Source organism: Myxocyprinus asiaticus, chromosome 23, assembly GCF_019703515.2.
Source record: "Myxocyprinus asiaticus isolate MX2 ecotype Aquarium Trade chromosome 23, UBuf_Myxa_2, whole genome shotgun sequence".
NCBI lineage: Eukaryota > Metazoa > Chordata > Actinopteri > Cypriniformes > Catostomidae > Myxocyprinus > Myxocyprinus asiaticus.
In genome coordinates this window covers 1,587,643-1,610,967 of record NC_059366.1, presented here as the reverse complement: position 1 = coordinate 1,610,967, position 23,325 = coordinate 1,587,643, and the positions used below count along the sequence as shown (strand labels likewise).

The window sequence follows — 23,325 nt, the reverse complement described above, 5'->3', positions numbered from 1 at the left end:
TGGCCACATGAGCCACATTCTTCAACAGAAAACCTAGGTGTGTTTAATCTCTTTCTCTTGACCCCTTAATTGGTTTATGGAAAACAGCCGTGCTTGCATGACTTTACAGAACGCTGCTTTCTGAAAATAAAAAAAATCTTAAGTGCATGTAAACAGAGTCTTACAGAAAGTAGCATTCAGTATTACAGTATTACAGAATGAAAAATATATATGGAATGAAAGATAGAGGTGCCTCAGCTACTGAAAGTTACATGACGTCGACACTATAAACAAACAAGAATACTTGTCCATGTCACCCATGCCTAAATCCGCTCCTGGATCCCTTAGTTAAGTGGTAATACATAGTTTACTGATAACTAATAATATATTTCCAAATGCAATAGAAATCACTGATATGCAAACAGTGCTTGAATTGATTCCAGGTTATGGGGGTTAGTGTTCGTTTGTATGTTGACATGCACACTGTCCGACTGGCATGCAACACTTTTCAACTTGTGAGACACTCGAATGTTATAAATGTTTAATAAACAACTATTAATTTTCATTTGAATCATAAACATGATTAATAGGCAATTATAGAGAGATTAAGTGAGCGGGTCATATTGCCCAGGTGTCAAAAACAGTTATGGTCCTAGTGTGAACTCAATTGCTAAAAAAATCTATTCCTCTATCTAGTCCTGTGTTCCATCCTCTCTTTCTATGCTCTCCATGTTGACAGCTTGCATCTCTCAATATCAACCCTCTTGAAAACTGACTACACTGTCTGAACAATGACTGTGTGGACCATCAGTCCTAAAGATGTGAAAAACCAACAAATTGTGTGCAGTGTGAACAAAGCCTATGAGAATTTTGCTGTGGCTGATATTATTACTGGTTTGGGTGACCAAAACCAAACCCAGTGCTTCATACAGTTGGTCCTTTTAAATGACATTTCTAACAAGTTTAACTAAAAGTGTTGAAAGTGTTTTCTTGAAATCTTCAACAACGAAAAATAGCAAATTGATATCTAGCCTCACAAACCTTCGGACCATGAAAATAGGGGGTTTTGAAGCCCTGATGAGATCAGTGGGGCAGTGACTGCTACTCTTTATAATGAGGGTCTGAAAACTAGTGTGCCACCTGTTTGACACGTCCCTTGGAGCCAAGCACTCTAACCAACACGGCTACCCAAAACAATTAGTCCTGCCTACTTTAAACCCACTCACAATTGTTAATTTTGAGACATTTCTGGCTTTAATGCAAAAACTTGTATACATGCAAATACCTTTAAACCTAGAATGAGCAGATTTCAATACAAACAACACAAGATATAAATTCCCTTTTATTTGTCTGTGGTGGTCTTTCGGAAAAAAACATTTTTGTACTCTACAGAAGAAAGCTCAATTAAAGCTCTATTTCAAAGACTCCAGTTAAAGACTCCCAGTTACAATAATTACTGCATTATGTTTGAAAGTGATAAGAGAAAGGAAGAGAAAAGAAGACACTGTGTATTTTTTTCCCAGCACTCTCATTAGTGTGTTCAGAGAGACTTAATTAGCCTCTTAAACACAAGCGTGAAATCCACTCAGATTACCCTGAGACCTTTGTACTCAGCAGAAGATCACTTTAAAGCATGCTAACAGGATTTAGGATGGTGATTTTCAACTGCCTAAGACATGTCTGTATCCATTAGTTTAGATTTTTTGATCATTTCCTAATTCTATTTTTGAAGCTGATCCTTTTTTAGTGCACACTATCATATTTTAGACAAGAAAGACACATACACCTTATGCAACAATATGCAACAACTTCATTTACGTCTTTGCACAATTTTTTATTTAATTTTTCAGATCTGAATGGAAGAGAAGGGAAGTGCTAAATAAAAACCATAAAATGAAATGAAAGTTAAACTAAAACCAATTATCAACACAATGAAAAGTGTAGAAAATAAGGTCTTGATAATTATTTGCTGGTCCATAGAGTCGTAACTTTTTACCAGCCATTATAAATGCATTTAAGCAAGACATTTGTGACAGATGCAGTAGAGCTCTTGCCTTAATGGTCATTAGACTATCCTTCACCTGGAGTGTCTTAACACTGGATGCTTTGATGCATCTAATGTAAAAACAGAGCTGGTCTGTGTTGGGAGAATAGTTTTTGAATTATTTATGATTTCTGAATAATATGAGTGATTTTTTTGTATTCCTGAAGCCTCCCATGAAGATTTGACGTTGTGTATTCAGGAACAGAAAACTCAAAAAAGCATATTAGTTTCATTATGATTTTACTGGCTGATGTGTGTAACTGTTATGTAATTAATGTTGTTTATGTCAATTCTAAATTACATGCATTACATAATGAAATGTCAGCCACCTTATTATCTTGGATATGGTGTTTTTGCAGAGACTTGAGTGAAAACCTCATCCAGGCAATTCCTCGAAAGGCTTTCCGTGGAGCCACGGACATCAAGAACCTGTGAGCAAACCTCAAACACAACACTACAGTAAAAGAGACAATACTATATGAACAGTGAATTTTATGAACATTTGTTTCACTGTATATTTTAACAGTCAGTTGGACAAGAATCACATCAGTTGCATTGAGGACGGAGCTTTCCGTGCATTACGCGGTCTGGAAGTTCTGTAAGTATCTCACAGGCACACACACACACCTAACGTATTGCCTCCATCTCATTACCTTAGAGACACTCATAAATTTAATAGAGTCTCAAAATACCAACATGTGACATGAACAAGAGAGCCACTCAGTCTTTACCATCCATCATAAACCTGTGCAATGTTATGTGTTTTAAATGTGACAGTCTTATACTGATCAGAGGCAGTTTCACCATACTCATTCATAAAGAACTAATACCTGAAATAAACACGTTTGTCGAAAATGATGATCCTGGGGCATGATTGGTTGTTAATGATCTTCTTGATATTTTGCAGAACGCTGAACAACAACAACATCAGCAGCATTCCAGTGTCGAGTTTCAATCACATGCCCAAGCTGAGGACCTTGTGAGTAACACAAACAACACAGAAATAACACACAAATTATGTATGCACACACACCACCCAAGCCAATCTCAAACATTATGTGCTCAGAGTCAGAAAGGATAGTTTACTGTGAACAGGGGCGGACCCCTTCCGCATATCGCGGCACCGTTTTGTGGCGCGTTCTGCACAACGCGGTGGCCCATGTATGGCAATAAATACGCCGTAGTGATTGAAAATGGCATAAAAAACGCACGAAAAACGTTAAAAACACCGTATTTCACGGCATTTTCCTGTGTGTGAAAAGCGCCGCTTTAAACGCCATTTGGATTGCCACACGGCGTTTTCCTTATAGTATAATGAATCCCTCCCGCTGATTTCCACAGACAGTAAGTTTGAACTCTTCTCACCCAATCAACAATGAACTGAGTCAGACCAGACAAGTTCAATGCTGCCAAACAAATGTGCCTGTGTGAAGTAACTTTGATATAGCCTATTCACTTCTACTAACATGAAAAATATTGTTAGTCTGCTTTCCAAATGAAATGCTTGCACCTCTTTGTCAGGGACGATTCTAGGAATTCAGTCTTAGGAAGTTCAGCCCCCAATGAGGGTATATGATGAAAATATTTAATATCCATTGCAGTATTCCACTAAAATGCAGAGATGGGTAATCACTTGTGAGCAGAGGTGATTTTATAATTTCACCTTAGATGGGATAAGACTTTATAGACATATAGTCTAAGAGTAGAATGATTGTGGTTCAGAGGTTAAGTCCTGTGCCTTCAGTGTGAGACTGTGAGAGAGCACAGGTTTGAATCTTGCTTGACTTATTTTCTTTATTATTATTAATAAATTACAGTGTTTGTCAGTTGATGTATATCGGTAAGCATTCCGTATTTCACACTGTGTGTTTATATTACATTGAATATTAAAGTATCTCACTTTTAACATTTAATGTAATATAAACACACAGTTCACCATTTTCAAATAGCAAAACATATACTGTATGTATATTTGTTCACTGGAGACTTAAGGGCAGAATAATTAACTTAGATTTGAGGAAAAAATATATCATATATATCAATATATATAATATAATATAATATAATATAATATAATATAATATAATATATAGAATTAGAGTTGTACCCTTGGGGTAAGATGGCACCCGGGGGTATCTTGACCCAAAATATTAGGTAAAATACTATGGGGGAGGGAGTAAAAGTGTGTGTGTGTCTGTGTGTGTATAATTTTGTGGTTGAATTATAATTAATTATATGAATTATAATTAAGGCTATACCATTACACGCTGGCACCTGCTGATCAGGTATACTTCTCTTTGTGTGGGATTGCAAATTGATCATAATTAAGCACAGACAACCCAGCCTTTTGCAGTAAGTTAGATTCATTTTGCAGCCTATTTTGATTCGCACATTCCACAAAAAGATGCGCTTTATAGCTAATCCATTTTTATTAATGGATTCCACTACAGAAATGCAATCATATGGCCCCACCCAGGGGCGTAGTTTCCAGGGGAGATTGGGGTAGGTAACACCCCCCTCAAAAAAAAAAAACAACTAGCAATTATAACCTATTACATTTTGGCACCCACTTTTGGCATGTATATCTAATTTCAATTGGGTATAACTGCATAACACGTTCAATAATCATAGCGCTCATAGGCGTAGCTAGACCATTTTTTTATTGCTGCCCTGTTTTTCATCTTAGCAACCCTAAAAATCTGCGATGGACTCTTCAGTAAGCTCCCTTAAAAAGCTGTGATTATGGGGGCCTGGGTAGCTCAGTGGTAAAAGACGCTGGCTACTGCCCCTGGAGTTCGCAAGTTCGTTAGTTTGAATCCCAGGGCATGCTGAGTGAGTCCAGCCAGGTCTCCTAAGCAACCAAATTGGACCAGTTGATAGGGAGGGTAGAGTCACATGGGGTAACCTCCTCGTGGTCGCTATAATGTGGTTCGTTCTCGGTGGGGCGCGTGGTGAGTTGAGTTTGGTTGCTGCGGTGGATGGTGTGAAGCCTCCACACACGCTATGTCTCTGTGGCAACGTGCTCAACAAGCCACGTGATAAGATGCGTTGGTTGGCGGTCTCAGACGCCCCCACCACCCGGACTGAGGCGAATCACTACACGACCACAAGGACTTAAAATTGCATTCCAAATTGGGGGGAAAAAAATAAATAAATCTGTGATTATGTGACCTCTCTCTTCATGTTTGCTGAAAACAGAGACTACCGTAAATTAGGCCCTGTATTATATATTATTATATATATATATATATATATATATATATATATATATATATATATATATTACTTACAGTTAAAAAAAACATGTTACAAATTCGTTAGCCTAGATTATTATCCTTCACTCTATGAGAGAAACTATGCCATTGTTTTCTGTGAATACATTAATTTATTTATTTCGATCAACCTTATCAGTCTAATTAAATTCATCTCATTCAATTTCAGTTACAATAACATAGCTTTGATTTAGGGGATTACTTGAATAGTATCTGCTTTTATATGATTTTATATATGATGTGTTATAGAGCAACTGCATGGTGGTTAGAGCACCCCATCTTAGCTAGCAGTCTAGCACATATAAACAGCAATAAACATCCACAGGCTCATTCCTTGCAGTCTTGGTGAAATGCCAGAAACCACTGTCAGCTGCAAATCACCTTAGAAATAAACATGTATTGTCTGTGTATATGTATTTACACAATGCATTTATGAAATGTGCAAATATGTTGAAAGTCAGTTTGTGAACTGTGACAGATCTCTGCTCTCTTCGTGGAGGAAGCGAGGGCCGGGTAAATGTTAGGTGTGTAATGATTCTTCGATTTAGATTAATGCATCGATCCAGTAACCAACGACGATCCAATGTTATCGATACAACGCATAAATATCGATATAGATATTTTTTTAAAGATGCACCTTTATTTTAATACTCTCATGTCAGCCACGTCCGTACGCATTTCTGTCAGGCGATGAAGAAACCTTATTACATTCATTTCACTTTATGAGCGCTAAATACGCTTTTCATGTGGGACAAGGATGTGCGCGGCTTCTTTGAAACCAAATTGCGCTCTGCTATCCTTGTGCGCGCGTCAACCGGACTTCCTGCGAAACCGAGCTCTAGTAACAGGATCAGGGCGCGCGCGTCAACCGAGCTTCCCGTGAAATGCGAGCTCCAGACCAGTGACAAGATCAGTGCGCGCGTCAACCGGGCACTCCTTAAAATGTGAGCTCTTGTGACAAACGCAGAGCGGCTAACATGTGAGATTAATTCGGGCTTCCATCGATATGGTTGCACATGCGACCCATTTGAATTTTACATGAGAATTTGCTATTTTAAAGTACCACGGAGAAGTTCAACCATGTGAAACATCTCGACAATGTCGACATTCTGAACAGCACTAACGAGGGAAAGAGAAATCACCTGCTCAGCACTAGAATCAGTTATAAGACTTTACACATCTACACATCTACACCCTTACTAACATTTATCCCAGTTAACAGAATTTTTCATTACAACTGTGGAAGTTGTAGCCAAGAAAACCGCGGATAGCACAGATAGTTGGAAACAAGTCATGGGTATGTAAGTATTTTGAATTGGACTAAACTGAAAAATAAGCTGTCATCAAACGAGTGATGATCAGTTGTGTGTGAGGTTATTTTTTATATTATTATCTATAAATATATATATATATTTTTTTCAACATCTGAACTACCTTATTTTGTTGTGTATGTCCCAATGTGGATATTAAATTTGCACTTTTCAGAGAGCTCAATAAAATATTCAAATTATATTTTGGTTGCATATGAGGGCCAAAAATGTAAATGCACAAATAGGCACATAATACCGGAATATCGATCGCAGGGCCCTGTATCGAAACAAATCGAAATCGTATCACGGCAGATTTTGAAGTATCGGCAAATATCGAATCGCAGGCCAAGAGAATCAATATAAGATCCTATTGTGATGAACTGTCTGATTTACACCCCTAGTAAATGTCCAACGTAAATTCTTTATTTTACACACTTTTCAGCTTAACATCAAAAGGTTTACTTTTCAGGACAACATAAATGCACAGACGTAAACAGTGCTGTGTGTGTCTCACTCTCCCTCCTCCTGCGGTTTGGATTGCCTCTTTTATCAATCTCCAGCTGTCGCTGCAACACAGAACAGCTGTTAGAGATAATTTCCCATACAGGTGTCAATCCTTAGTTCTTCCTCTCCCCGCTCTCTCTACAGATGTCACTCAGCCACGCCCCCATCACCACATGAACAATTTTAACACATGCCGTTTCATTCACATTGTAGTTTATGTTTGTCATAAGCAAGTCACTTTCAATAAAAGTGTCTGCTAAAGAAGTACTTCCTTAATATTCATGTTTTAATTTTTCCATCTTCAGCCGTTTGCATTCCAATAACCTGAACTGTGGCTGTCATCTTGCCTGGCTGTCCCAGTGGCTGCGGGAGCGGCCAACCATCGGTCTGTTCACCCAGTGCAGCTCACCAGCTCACCTGCGAGGACTCAATGTAGCCGAGGTCCAGAAGCATGAGTTCACCTGTTCAGGTAACTTCAAACCCAAGCCTTCAAAACAAATGCCATGGCTAATCTGACTTAAGGGTATCACACCGGACACGACAAGCGGACAACTTAGAGCATCCTAAAATGCGAAAAAAATTGTGTTCTATGAATGTAAGCGCACTGCCACCGCTGTTCAGCACACAGCTACGACTCAGGGGGTTGTTAAAATTTATTACAGCCACCAAGCACCACTCATTTAGTTTTCCATTAAATTTGACCCAAAACAAAACGTAAAAAATTAAAAAAATCGTATTCAAGGGACATTTACTATTGACTGAAGCCTAGGCTAGGATATAAATTGTGTAAAAGCAATGTTTCTGTAACAAGTTTGCTTTTTTTTGTGGTTTGACAGCTTGAATAAAGAAAGAGAAATTACATAATAAAGGCTGTCCTTTCTAATCTATCAGTTTTCACAGTTGCCCTGGTTTTTCACACACCCAGTGTTGTTAGTGTTGTTAAACCCGGCTGCACAGTAATGATGTGGTGAACTGAAGGGATGGCTGGGACGACAAGGAGTCTGTCTTCATATGGTTCAGCTGAAGGTGGTGATTTTTATCTGGACAGAGATATCTTAAAGGGCGGCAAAGATGTAAACTGAGATCATGGGGTTATCAGGCTGGAATGGCAGTTAGATCTGCATTTCAGGAGAAGCTGTGTGCCTTTGTTATTGAGGCCTGTGATGTTGTGTATTTCAAGAAGTGGAAAGGGCCAAGCACTGAACCTTGTGGCATGCCAGTAGTTAATTAATGTAACTTAGACAGTCCTCCATGAAGCTTCATGGATCTGCCTGTTAGGCGAAGTGCAGTTTCTATGATTCCCTGTTCAGAAAGAGTGGACAGGAGGATCTAGTGTCTCACTCAGCAAGTAGTTATGTGAAAGAATAGCAGAAACTTGACTGAATACAACACTCTCAAAAGTTTTTTATAGGAATATTAAGCTAGATACTGGTTTGCAGTTTTCTACTACTGTAGGGTTACGTTTGTATTTTGAGCACTGGGTTACCCGAGCCTGCTTAAATGTGGTGGGAAAGATGTCAGTAGTAAGAGAGGTGTTGATGATGTATGTGCTGGTAACATTGTTGGAGAGATATCTTGTAGAAGATGGGAGTGTATTGGGCAAGACGACGGGTAATAGGGTGGTTGGACAGAAGAAGATTGGAAGCACCAGTCTCTGTGAGAGAGGAGAAAGAGCAAAGAATTACATGTGAGTGCTGTTTGGCTGTGTGTGTCTAGAGAACTGGTTGCTGATAGTTGCCACTTTGCCACTGTCAGTGAAAAAAGGGGCAAAGTCATCAGGAGTTAGGGAGGTGGCTAGAGAGGTGGAGGAAGACAGAGGAGAAAGGTGAGTATCCAGCAGAAGTCAGGCCATCAGTTAGGGACTTGTCTATATGGTAACCCTCATTGTGAGATTCACCCTACCCCTACCTCTTTGGTAGCAACCAATATTTTTCTTTATTTTCAAATTCATCTTTGTGTGATTTGTCGATAAGATTTAACAAATGCAGATGAATGAAGAAATAATTAAGGTTTTCTAATAGTTTTATGCATTTCAATTAATTGATTTACAGTCCAAATGTCCCTCTTCACTGCAGGCCAGTCTGAAAATGCTGCTAAGTCATGTAGTATTGCCGCTGGGTCGTGTCCGGCCGTCTGCACCTGCAGTAATAATATTGTGGATTGCAGAGGGAAAGGACTGACAGCGATTCCTGCCAACCTGCCCGACAGCATGGCAGAGATGTGAGTTTGAGCTTCTCAGTTCTTGAGTTTTACACAACATAATTCCTAAGATACATGTGCATAATTGTGTCTGTAATGCTCATCTTCTTTCCTTCGGTGCAATGTTTTTATTGCCATCATCCACAGACCTTATTGTTAATAATGTTAACACACACGTTGGGTTTTCATGTTTTATGAGGACTCTCCATAGACATAATGTTTTTTATACTGTACAAACTTTATATTCCATCCCCTAACCCTACCCCTAAACCTAACCCTCACAAAAAACTTTCTGCATTTTTACATTTTCAAAAAATGTATACATTTAGTATAATTTATAAGCCGACTGATTATCCCCACAATGTCAAAAATTTCAGGTTTTACTATCCTTGTGGGGACATTTGGTCCCCACAACGTAAGGAATACCTGAACACATACATACACACACACAAAGAAGAATGCACCACTCAAATCAAATCAAATCAAATCACTTTATTGTCACACAGCCATATACACAAGTGCAATGGTGTGTGAAATTCTTGGGTGCAGTTCCGATCAACATAGCAGTCGTGACAGTGATGAGACATACGCCAATCTACAATAAACATAAAATTAACACAACACAATTTAAACATCTGTTATACATAATTAAACTCGACTTAAAACATCAAATTAACACAGCACAATTTAAACATCTGTTATACATAATTAAACTCGACTTAAAACATCAAATTAACACAGCACAATTTAAACATCTGTTATACATAATTACACAACTTAAAACATCAAATTAACACAACACAATTTAAACATCTGTTATACACAATTACACTCAACAATATACAATAATAACATACATTGCACAGTATACAATATGCTGTTTTTGTTTTTTGTTTTTTTTTTACTATATAGATACTATATAGATACACATTATTCAATAAAAATTAAAATATATATGAAAAAAGTATATATATAGAATGTACAGTATTGTACTGTATTGACATTCAGGCTGTCGGTTGATAGTCAGTTGTTAAGAGAGACATAATATAATGACAGTAATATAATTTATGACAGTCCGGTGTGAGATAAAAGAGTAATAAAGTGCAGGGATGATGTATTTGATCGCTCCCAGACATTTGAGAAGGAACTGAAACCACTTGTGATCTCTTAATTATAGTCACATATACAGTCGATTTATTTAAACACATATAAATAGACCGAACAGAACAGTCCGGAACACAAGAGCCGCAGGAATGTGCTGTCTGGAATCACTGCAATCCAAAGAATGTAAACTGGGTTTCTATATTTCCCACAGAGTGCACTGCTTTTGAACAGAAAGAAAATTCTCAAATTGTTTAAGTCAAACAATTGCTGGCCTCAGCTTGGAACGCACTAAAGAAACCCGACAAATGACTTTCCTGTTTTAAAACGAGACTTTGAATACAACTGTTTTCTTCACAATATTGGAAATTAAAGCTGCAGGGTGTGCCATTAAACCAGACCCTTGAAAACACATCCAGCCCCATACAGACGCTAATGACGTTCAAAGGCTCACAGAAAGACTTTAACAGTGCAACTGATGCTCTTGAAATATGTGCCACAAGAGAATGATTTTATGGAATTACTGATGTTTAATAACAAATAATATCCAGCTGGTCATTCCATCCAGGCACAGAAGTAATCACACACATGTGGAAATTCAAACTATTTTAGCAAGAATTACTATTAAGTAATATATACAGTATAGTAGTGTATTCAGTATACAGTTAAACATTGTATATATACTAATAATTTCTTATACAGTCATTTAAAATGGCAAACTCTTTAATCAATGTATTAAATATGCCTGTTAATTACCTCCCCAGACAGCAAACCGACATAGAATCAATGTCTCTTGCGGCATCGAAACAACGTTGATTCCGCATCTTTTTGCTCATCAAAGTCATATTGAATCTATGCCATTCACGCCACTAAAAACTAACATAAAATCGATCTAAATGGTTTGCTTACCTGACGTTGAAATGATGGTGATTTCAGTTGGGTGAGACGACATCATAGAATCAACACATTTTCAATGTATAATCAATCTAATTGGTTTGCTTACCTCATTTTGAAATGACGTTGATTTCAGTTGGGTGAAACCTTTGTTTTTAAAATCCCAAATACTTAAAAATGAATAAATCAGCCTATATACAGTAGGTACTCTTTATTAAACACACAGCACATTCAGATACTCATCGTTTTATTTAAACAAAATATACATTTACAAATACATAATTCTTTTGAGTTAACTTTTTCTACAGTATATAAAACTTAATACTTAGCCAATTATTGAAAAAACGCCTTCACACTGTTACATTCACAAATGGATGTATAATAACAAATTACAGGCGAATTTAAACGTAGTGTCAATTTTACAGATTTTAAAAGTTAGTTCATCCATAAAATTAAAATGCTGTCATCGTACACACACCCTCATGTTGTTCTGAACCTTAGACATTTTTATATTCTTCCATAGTAAGATATTTACCTCAGCCATTGATATTAATAATGCTTTTAAAAAATTCTATCTTGATCTCTATAGTTCCACGTCTTTGTCTACTAATGAGGATATTGTTATTAAAATTTTTTATTGATTCATAAATTAACACAAGAAATACAACAACATCTATATAATGAATCAAAAAACTTTTAACATTAAACCCCCACTAAATCCCCTCCCCCTACAAATTCTCAACTCACCCTGACCCCCCCACGAACACCCCTGTGGTCAATAGAATATAGACACACACACACAGAAAACTAAAACAACAACATAAAATAACATACAATAATCAAGTATAATAATAAAAAATAAAAAACTCCCTTCACCGCCCCACCTCGAGATAAATAATTGCCCCATTTCTTATTGTAAGTTTCCCTAACCCCCATCCTAATGCTCAACCCCTCCTCAAAGTCAGCCACCCTCCCCATCTCCGCGCACCACTCCGGGAACGAGGGTGCTCCATCCGACTTCCAACTCCTCAAAACAACCTGTCTACCAATCATTACACCGGTCAAAACCCAGTCCTTCATGTACTTATCTACCAAATCCATGACCTCCCTATCTCCCAAAATACAGAGTCTGGGGCAGAAAGAGACCTGAGTGCCCAACACATCACACACAAAACTTTGCACCTTCAGCCAAAATTCTTGGATCTTAAGGCACCCCCAAAAAACACGGATGGTGTCTCCATCTTCAGTATGGCATCGCCAGCAGATGGGTGTGTCCTTAAGACCAAGCCTATACAATCTAGAGGGGGTCCAATAAAATCTATGTAAAATCTTAAATTGCATAAGGCGAACCCTTGCATCTATAGATGCAGACTTTATGTTTTTTAGAATCCTTGCCCACACTCCATCCTCCAATACCAAGTTTAAATCTTTCTCCCATAATCTTTTAAGAGAATTTAAAGCTCTGTCCCCCAGACTCTGAATTAACAAGGAGTAATACACTGATGCCTCATGACCCTTCCCAAAAGCAGCAATCACCACTTCCAGAGTATCTGCCGCTCTAGGGGGGTGTATGCTACTCCCAAAAACAGAGCAGAGCAGGTGGCGCAGCTGTAAATAATTATAAAATTGAGATCTGGGAATCCCAAAATGTTGAATCAAATTTTCAAAAGACCTCAATACGCCACCCTCATACAGGTCACCAAGTGTATTAACTCCCCTCACAATCCAATCTGACCAACAGAAAGGGGACTTATTAATACATAGTTTAGGGTTCAGCCATATGCTCGAGGCTACGTTTAAATAAATATCAGAATTAAACACTCTGGACACTTTTGTCCATATCGAGTGCAAATGCAAAATAACGGGGTGCGACTTAACCTCTCCAGCTAGTTTAATCGAAAGGCTTTGCAGTGGCGAGATAGGGGCAAGAACTTCCTTTTCAATACAAAACCAGGGAGGAGCACTCTCAGGTGGAAGCGACCAATGAACCAAATGTCTAAGACTGAATGCATAATAATAAAATAAAATCTTGGGTAGGCCTAACCCACCTTTGTCAATCGGCCTATGTAATTTACTGAAATTTAACCTGGGATGTTTACCATTCCAAATGAAGGACTTCACTATGCTATCAAATTGCTTAAAAGAAGAGAGAGGGACATCTACAGGGAGAGACTGTAGCAGACAGTTAAATTTTGGAATGCAATTCATTTTAATAACATTAACCTTCCCAATCATCGATAAATGTAATGAAGTCCACCTGCCCACATCATTCGAAAACCTTTTTATTAAGGGATCAAAATTAACTCTAACTAAATCAGACAAATTTGCTGGGAATAAAATTCCCAAATACTTAATTCCCTGTTTGGGCCACATGAAGGCGCCCGGCTGGAAAGCCGTTACTGGACAGTACGCTGTCAAAGCCAAAGCTTTGGATTTAGACCAATTGACTCTGAATGCTGAGAATTTGGAAAAGGAGTTAATAATTCTGTGGAGGCAAGGCATGGATCTAGTGGGGTCGGAGAAGAATAATAAAATATCATCTGCGTAAAGCAGAAGCTTATGCGCTATACCTCCCGCCGTCACCCCTGGAAAATCATCCTCCTTTCTTATCGCGGCTGCTAATGGTTCCAGGGCAAGACAAAACAATAATGGGGAAAGAGGGCAACCCTGACGGGTGCCCCTATCCAGAGTAAACTAATCTGAAATTAACCCATTTGTTTGTACCGCTGCTACAGGGTGTCTATAAAGTAACTTAATCCAACCAATAAATGTATTCCCGAATCCATACCTTACCAAAATCTTTTAAAAAAAAATCCCATTCTACCATATCAAACACCTTTTCGGCATCAAGAGAGATGGCAGCAACCGGAGATTGTTCATTTGCTACTGACCACATGATATTGATGAAATGCCTAATATTATCAGAAGAACTACGGCCTCGAATAAACCCACCTGATCTATATGTATAAGAGATGTCATAACTTTACTTAATCGATTAGCCAGAATTTTGGACAAAATTTTTACATCTAACTGGATCAGGGAAATTGGGCGGTAACTTTTACACTCGCATGGATCTTTATCCTTTTTTAGAATCAGACTTATCCGGGCTTGTGTCATGGTTGGCGGAAGCTTTCTATTCTTTAATGAATCAGTATAAACTTCTAACAAAAGTGGAGCCAGTTCTGTAGCATAAGATTTGAAAAACTCAGCGGCAAAGCCGTCAGGCCCCAGAGCCTTGCCTGTAGGCAAGTCTTTAATTACCTCAACAAGCTCCTCCAAGGTTATCTCAGAATCAAGAGAATTTTTTTGCTCAGTCATCAGTTTAGGGAGATCTAATGGTTCCACAAAGTTTCTAATATCTTCATCAGTGGATGAAGACGTGGACCTATAGAGATCAAGATAGAACTCTTTTGAGCATTATTAATATCAATAGCTGAGGTAAATATTTCACCACAAGCAGATTTCACTGAGGGAATGATAGAAAAAGACTCCCTCTGCTTTATATATCTAGCCAAAAGTTTTCCTGATTTATCACCTGACTCAAAGTATGACTGTCTTGCCCTGAACAACCAAAACTCCACTTTCTGCGACAGAATAGTATTATACCTGTATTTCAGTCGGGTCAATTCTCTGAGGCCATCAGCTGACATACGATCGCTTCAGCTCTGCCTCTGCACTTTTAATATTTCCTTCCAACTCCACAAGTTCTTGTGCTTTGGATTTTTTAATGAATGAGGCACACTGTATGATCCGACCCCTAAGAACCGCCTTAAGTGCCTCCCAAGCCACACCCACAGAGGATACCGAAGACCAGTTGGTCTCCTTATAAACACTGATTTCAGTCTTTATCATTTGTTGGAAATCAGGATTTTGCAAAAGGGACACATTAAGGCGCCAACTATAAGATTTATTTTTCCCTATATGTGGCATCATCTCTAAACTCACCAGGGCGTGATCTGAGACTAAAATGTTTCCAATTGAGCAATCAACAACAGATGAAATGAGGGATTTGGATATTAAAAAAAAAATCAATTCTAGAATAAATCTTATGGACTGATGGAAAAAAATATATAGTCCCTACCAGATGGGTTCAAAAGTCTCCAAATATCTGTAAGACCAAGATTTTTACACATCCTGTGAAGCGTCAGTGTTGCTCTAGGGGGCTTACACACATTTGCTTCACTATGATCAAGGACTGAATCCATCAAAATATTAAAGTCTCCTCCCAATATTATATCATGATGGGTGCCAACAGTTTGCAACATCCCTTCAAGATCTATAAAAAAGCCCTGATCATCAACGTTAGGTGCATAAATATTAGCCAAAATCAACCTTTGCCCCTGAATTTCAACTAACACAATAATTACTCTTCCTAATTTATCTTTAATCTGTTTCAGACATTTGAATTGTAGATGTTTATTTACCAATATAATGACTCCCTTGCTCTTACTTGAGCCAGTACTAAAAACCCCATATCTTCCCAAATTTTTCAGCTTCCTGCAGGGAGAGATGTGTTTCTTGAAGAAACACTATATCATATTTCTTACATTTAAGAAAAGTAATAACTTTCCTTCTTTTTATGGGGTGTCCTAACCATTCACATTCCATGTGGAGAGAGATAGTATACTCATATTAACATTTGACATTTTGATATAGTAGAAAAAATAAATTGTGTGTCAAAAACAAAATGATATAGACCACATTCCCCATTAGGGAAACAATCAACCCCCGAACATCCCCCCGAACAAAACAAACAGAAAAAAGAAAAACGTGCGCATTAACCCCACGCACGACAGCGCCAACCGGCGACAATCCCTCTAAACTCAAAAGGTCCATGAACGCCCACGAGTCCCCACGACAGCTTTGCCATCGGATTGCTCAATTTTGCCTCACAAATTTGTGAGGCAAAATTACATAACAGAAAATACTTTGTAAAATAAACCCAGTTAATAGGAAGAATGAACACTAAGAATGTGTAGATTCATTCACAGAACTGTTTTAAAGGTGTGATCTTCCACAAAACAAATTCCAGCTGATATAAAACCGTTCAGATTCCTCAGACAGACAAACAAATGTTCAGTGAGCCGGCTGTTATGAGTTTAGCGGATGACGTAATCATTCCAATGTCCCGTAAAAAAACCTCAACAAAACAAACTACAGCCAGCAGGAGGAATAAGCACGGAGAACGAACAGATTCATCCACAGCTGTTCCAAAGGAATGTTATTCAACAGAACAAGCTCCAGCCGCTAGGCGGAACAATACAAAAAGAAACAAAACCGGCATCCCGGTTCCCCGGATGATCGAGTCAACTCACTCGGAGGCTGCATGAAAGTATATACCATGACTTACATAATCCGTCGACTTCATAAAAAACATCCTTTGTGTGAGCAGCATGTAGATATTTTGCGGTCATCCGTAGTGTCCACTCTCAATCTGTCCGGGAACTTCAATGCAAAAGTAATCTTTTATCAATGCAAAAGTTTCTTTAAGGAAAAGTGTTATTCACAAAACAAGTTCCAGCCGCTTGGCAGAGCCAACGCAAAAAATCCAAAATGTCGCCCAGCATCCTCAAGAGTTAGTACAGCGAGTCAGGCCCACTCACATGACAAACATCCAATGGTTTACTCAGTCATTGATTCTATAAAAGACATTGCCAGATTTGGACATGTGAATACTTTGCGACCGACCTTCGTTTCTATTCTCAGTTTGGCCGGAAACATCAAACGAGATCTTTTTCTGATGTAAGAGTTTCTTACATTCCTTGAACTGATCGCGTTTCTCTCTTGTCGAACTCGCAAAGTCCGGGAACAAGAAAATATTATGGTTCTTCCAAGAAAGCTTCCCTTTGCTCCTCGCCTGGCGCAACACAAGATCTTTATCCGATGATCTCAGAAATCTGGCCAGAATCGATCTGGGCCTATCTCCCTCAGCAGATCTGTGAGCTGGCACTCTGTGAGCTCGCTCGATTTCCAGCTTGTGGCCTGTTATGTCGAGCAGACTCTGGAAAAACTCGTCTAGGAATTTCACCATATCTCTGCCCTCCTCATGCTCAGGAATTCCAACAATTCGAACGTTATTCCTGCGGCTTCTATTTTCAAGATCTTCAAGCTTTTCAAGGAGATGTTCCAGATCAACTTTGGTCGCGGGTGGATTAGCGGTTAATTCCCTCTCCGAAGATTCCAGAAAATCGATTCGTTTTTCAACATCAGTCACTCTTGTACCTAACTCGGAGAATTTTATTTCCATCGCCATGATCGATCGACATATTACAGCGAGATCCTCCAAGTCAGCAAGAATCTTCGTCAACATCACTGACATGTTGACAACTGAAGCTGGATTCCTTCTCCCGCCACGCCATCCAAATCGAGTCCCCGGTCTGTAGGCCTGTCGGGGCTTTCATCCTGAACACGTAAGTGTCTTTTAATGTCTCCCAAGCCCGAGGATTTTGACTTCTTTGCCATGTTTTGCAACAAAGGGCAAATGTGTAACTGTGTGTAACAAATTTCACCAGATTATAATATGAAAATAATCGAAAATTCAGCAAAGTGCGCAGAGCACATCGCTCACACGTCCGCTCCTTGCATGGTGTCACGTGACCCCCTACTGATGAGGATATTAAACTTTTCGTGGAACCATTAGAAATCCCTAAACAGATGATGGAGCAAAAAATTATCTTGATTCTGAGGTAATTAAGGCCTTGCCTACAGGCAAGGCTCCGGGGCCAGATGACTTTGCCGCCGAGTTTTTTAGATCTTATGCTACCGAACTGGCTCCACTTTTGTTAGAAGTTTATACAGAATCATTAAAGAATGGAAAGCTTCCACCAACCATGACACAAGCCAAGATCAGTCAGATTCTTAAAAAAGACAAAGATCCAAGTGAGTGTAAGAGTTACCATCCAATTTCCCTGATCCAGCTAGATGTTAAAATATTGTCAATAATTCTGACTAACTGATTAAGTAAAGTTATGACATCTCTTATACATATAGATCAGGTGGGGTTTATTCGGGGCCGTAGCTCTTCATCAATATCATGCGGTCAGAGGTGAATGATCAGACTCCAGTTGCCGTCATCTCACTTGACGCCGAAAAGGCATTTGATATGGTAGAATGGGATTATCTTTTTAAGATTTTGGAAATATACAGGTTCAGGAAAACTTTTATTGGATAGATTAAGTTACTTTATAGACACCCGGTAGCGGCGGTACAAACGAATGGATTAATTTCAGATTATTTTACTCTGGATGGGGCACCCGGCAGGGTTGCCCTCTTTCCCCATTATTGTTCTGTCTTGTCCTGGAATCATTAGCAGCCGCGATAAGAAAGGAGGATGATTTTCCAGGGGTGGTGGCGGGTGGTATGGCCATAAGCTTTTGCTTTACGCAGATGATATTTTGTTATTTGTCTCCGACCCCACTAGACCTATACCTTGCCTCCAAAGAATTATATCAGGATACAGAGTCAATTGGTCTAAATCTGAAGCTTTGGCTCTGACAGCGTACTGCCCAGTAACGGCTTTCCAGACGGGCGCTTTCCAGTGACCCAAACAGGGCATTAAGTATTTTGGCACTTTATTCGCAGCAAATTTGTCTGATTTAGGTAGTTAATTTTGACCCCTTAATTAAAAGTTTTTCGAGCGATGTCAGTAGGTGGGCTTCATTACATTTATCTATGATAAGGAAGGTTACATTTATTAAAATGAATTGTACTCAAAAATGTAACTAAAATGTAACAATCTATCCCTGTAGATGTCCCCCTCTCTTATTTCAAGCAATTTGATAGTATAGCGAAGTCCTTCATTTGGAATGGTAAACGTCCCAGATTACATTTTAATAAGTTACATAGGCCGATTGACAAAGGTGGGCTAGGCCTACCCAAGATTTTGTGTTATTATTATGCATTCGGTCTCGGACATTTGGCTCAGTGGTCGCTTCTACCTGAGAGAGCCCTCCCTGGTTTTGTATTGAACAGGAAGTTATTGCCCCTATTTTGCCATTGCAAAGCCTTTCTATCAAATTAACCGGAGAAGTTAAGTTACACCCCGTTATCTCACATTTGCATGGACAAAAGTGTCCAGAGTGTTTAATTCAGACATTTATTTAAATGTTGCCTCGAGCATATGGCTGTACCCCAAATTATGTATTGAAAGGTCCCCTTTCTGCTGGTCAGAATGGATTGTGAGGGGGGGTTACTACACTCTGTGACCTATATGAGAGTGAAGTGTTTAGATCTTTTGAAAATTTGGTTCAACACTTTGAGATTCCCAGATCTCAGTTCTATAGGTATTTACAGCTGCGCCACTTGCTCTGTAACATTTTTGGGAGTAGCTCACACCCCCCCCTAAAGCGGCAGATACTCTGGAAGTGGTGATTATTGCTTTTGGAAAAGGTCATGAGGCATCAGTGTATTACTCCCTGTTAATTCAGAGTCTGGGGGATGGAGCTTTAATTTCTATCAAGAGATTATGGGAGAAACATTTAAACTTGGTATTGGAGGAGGAAGTGTGGGCTAGGATTCTAAAAAATGTCAAGTCTGCATCTAGAGATGCAAGGGTGCGCCTTATGCAATTCAAGATATTACACAGATTCTATTGGACCCCCTCTAGATTATATAGGCTTGGTCTTAAAGACACACCCACCTGCTGGCGATGCCAATCAGAAGATGGAGACACAACCCATGTTTTTTGGGGGTGTGCTAAGATTCAGGAATTTTGGTTGAAAGTTCAGAGTTGTATGTGTGACGCTTTGAGCACTCAGATTTTACATTGTCCCAAATTCTGTATTTTGGGTGATGGGCGGTCATAAATTTGGGGGATAATCACATAAAAAATTGGGGTCTGGCCAGTCTCATGATTGGCAGGTAAATAATTTTAAGGGGATGAAAGTCGGCTGGAGCACCCTCTTTTTCGGAGTGATGTGTGGAAATGGGGAGGGTGGCTGCTTTCAAGGAAGGGGTAAGTAGAAGGCTGGGGTTTTTGGACTTATTTGTTAAGAAATGGGGCAATTATTTAGTTTTTGGGGGGACTCTCAGGGAGGGGATGTGGAGAGTGTAGTTTAGTTTAATTATGTGTGTTTATTATATTTTCTTTGTTGTTTTCTGTTTTTTGTGTGTGTGTTTGTGTGTGTGTGTGTTATTATGTGGGACCACAGGGGTGTTTGTTGGGGGTCAGGGTGGGGTTTGAATGTGAAATGTGTATATATATTGTGGTGTATATATTAATCAATAAAAATATTTAATTACAAAGGGATTCTCTGCAACTCAATCAAGTTTTTTGCTCTTGCAGTTCGTTATATTTGCATACATCTAATTTTGAAGAGAATTCAAAATTCAGAAAAATGTCTTGTGTGGTGTAGGTAGGACTGGAATAGATGTCTGTCCAGGCTAATACAGGTTAAGGCCAACATCTGTAATTCTCAGTCTTTAACTGGGCCTCACAGAAAACCTGCAATAAAAAAAACAATGCAATTCAAATATTGCCATATTACCAACTTCAGTATCAAATCTTATCTGGTTACAGGAGTATTCTCAATAGTATAACAACTCTTGTGATGCCTTCAAAAACCTATAAAGGTTTTTGTATCCTGGGTGATACAGTATTTGAGGCTGAAGCGAGGAGCAGTAAGTTGGCCAAATTTCTGTGAAAATTATTGAAAATAGAGTCCCTGTAAATAATGAGGTCATGTGACTGTATTAAAACTCAGACATCAATTCACAATCTAAATTTATAGTAATATGACAGCATTGTGAGAAATCCACTGACCTCACGGCAAATGTTCCTACCTTTGACATGCTGCAAAATTGTCAACAAAAGCAGTATGTTGAAGAAAAAAAAGTAAATGTTTAAAAAATATAATGATAATATGTTAGAAAATAGCAATACATTAATTTGTTTTCATAAATTAATTTATGAGGTATTATTAAGTTCTTTCCCTTTTAAGGGTTAATGATCAGGCTTAAAAATATTTATAAGTACTTTTTATCTGGAGTAAGTAATGTGCATCAGTAAGTGTACAGGCAACATTTATTTCCATTGATGTCTGTTTTTTAGTCTGCACCATGTAAGCTTGCAAAGGAGGAACATTTTAATCAATGATGAGAAAGCTTTTACCATTCAGTGATGTTGCTCTGTTGAGGAGTGCCTCCCTAAAGGTGAAAGAAAAGGCATCAATAATAGTGAATCTGCATTTCAACAGTGGGTCATTCCATACTTAAATCAAGTCTCATGAATGTAAATTCTAGATATTTGGCACTACCATACAATACTCAAAAAGAATACCACTGTCTTCTGTATTTGAGCCTCTTTGGGTGGATTTACTGCAAAGCCAATCCCTCAAAAAAAGAAAAGAAGATAAAAAAAATGGAGCTGAAAAGTTTCAACAATGCAAAACATGTTATTCTCTAAAAACGATTACCTTCTGAAGCATGAAGCAAATGAAACGGGGGTAAAGCATGTCTCTCTGAAACAGAAAAATATGTACAAGTGACATTATTAACAGTCCTACTACTAATCATAATCATAAAATCATCATATTTAATCCTTTAAGTAAAACATAAAAGACACCAACTGGTTCCCAGCACAATTTATATGTACAACAGATGACAATGTAAATAAATGTATGTTATGTTGTTGTGAGACATACAATTGTAATATTATAAAGATAACTTGAGACGTCTAGCTTTGCCATGCTCATTTGGACCTCTGTGAACATTAGTGCAGAAAATGCCAAAAGATTTGTCCATAAAATTAAAACACAGTCTTTGAGAAAGTAATGACAGTTTTAACATTTATTCACCTTGTGTATTATTGACTCAGTATGACGCGCGCAGCACCACTGCAGGCTCGTGCACGCGTCGAAGGACATTCGCGAACCGAAGACAGATAAATGAATGAACTAAAGTTAAAGTTTAGAAAATATGAGCGAAAATGATCATGTTGAAGTTGACCATCTACAACAACTGAAATAAGTCCAACATGGTGAATTATCGAAATTTACCTCAGTTACCAGCTGCCTCAAAAAGGGCATTTATCAAACTTGACAGTCGTGACGTCATTTGAAAAGAACCAATATCACAGCAGCCTCAACAGTTAAAGGTAGTAAACATATTTCTGTTTAATATGCTATTTTATTATCCCATTCATGCCTGGAGCATTTCTTTTTGTTCTTAAACATTTATCAGACGCATATAGAGGTGAATTAATGAAGTGATAAACATTTTACTGTCATCAGCAACAAAGCCGTTTCGGCGGTATAAGTGTTGCCATAGAAACGAATAACTTAAGAGGTCTGAGGACGTGAACGGCTCCGAGTAGAACATCTGAGTTGCCATCTGGCAATTACAGTAATTCCGACATGATGTGAACGCACCATTTCATTGAATTCCCAGTTTACAACTTGTAATTACGAGCTCTACGGAGACGTGATCGCTTTTTACAAGTCGGAATCTCGTAATTACGGTAATTCCGATATGACGTGAACGCACCTTTAATTAAAAAATTACCAAGCTGGAATTTTTTAAAACACTGAGGGATAAAACAATTAAAATCTAAAGTGATATTCAATGATAGACTGACAAAACATTGTTTAAAATGATGAATAAAAGTACATTTATTCGTACGTTTTTCAAGCGACGCATCCACTGACGATTGGCCCGCTTTAGATTCAGAAACGAGCATGTGCAGAACTCCGACCGACTTCTCTAACCAAGTTTCAGCAAAGAACAAACATTAAGATTTCGACCAAATCGGTCGGTGGTACATGTTGATGAATAATCATTTCGACGTTTAATATGTACCGACCAAACAGTGAATGTTGATTCAACATTGAAAATGTATCGACGACTGATCCCGACCCTTACAACTAAAAATAGACTTTGAATCAACAAATCCGGATCATTACCTTTAAAAAAAAATGCAATCGAAAATCTACAGCACAGACAGTATACATTGTTTTCTATAGATAACATTTTATTTTTGTATTTTTAAACTTGTGTTTCAGTTTCCTAACAGCATCGTTTTCCAAAG

The 23,325-nt window shown here is 38.4% G+C and overlaps 1 protein-coding gene across 1 annotated transcript in view; it reads left to right on the top strand.

The window, feature by feature from the left end:
• Positions 1-23,325, top strand: part of slit1a (slit homolog 1a (Drosophila)) — a 166,908-nt gene that overhangs the window by 105,657 nt on the left and 37,926 nt on the right. The window contains exons 5-9 of the mRNA XM_051651126.1: positions 2,383-2,454; positions 2,550-2,621; positions 2,931-3,002; positions 7,415-7,578; positions 9,185-9,329. Of these exons, the coding sequence (XP_051507086.1) occupies positions 2,383-2,454; positions 2,550-2,621; positions 2,931-3,002; positions 7,415-7,578; positions 9,185-9,329 (525 nt within the window). The remainder of the gene's footprint in view (positions 1-2,382; positions 2,455-2,549; positions 2,622-2,930; positions 3,003-7,414; positions 7,579-9,184; positions 9,330-23,325) is intronic.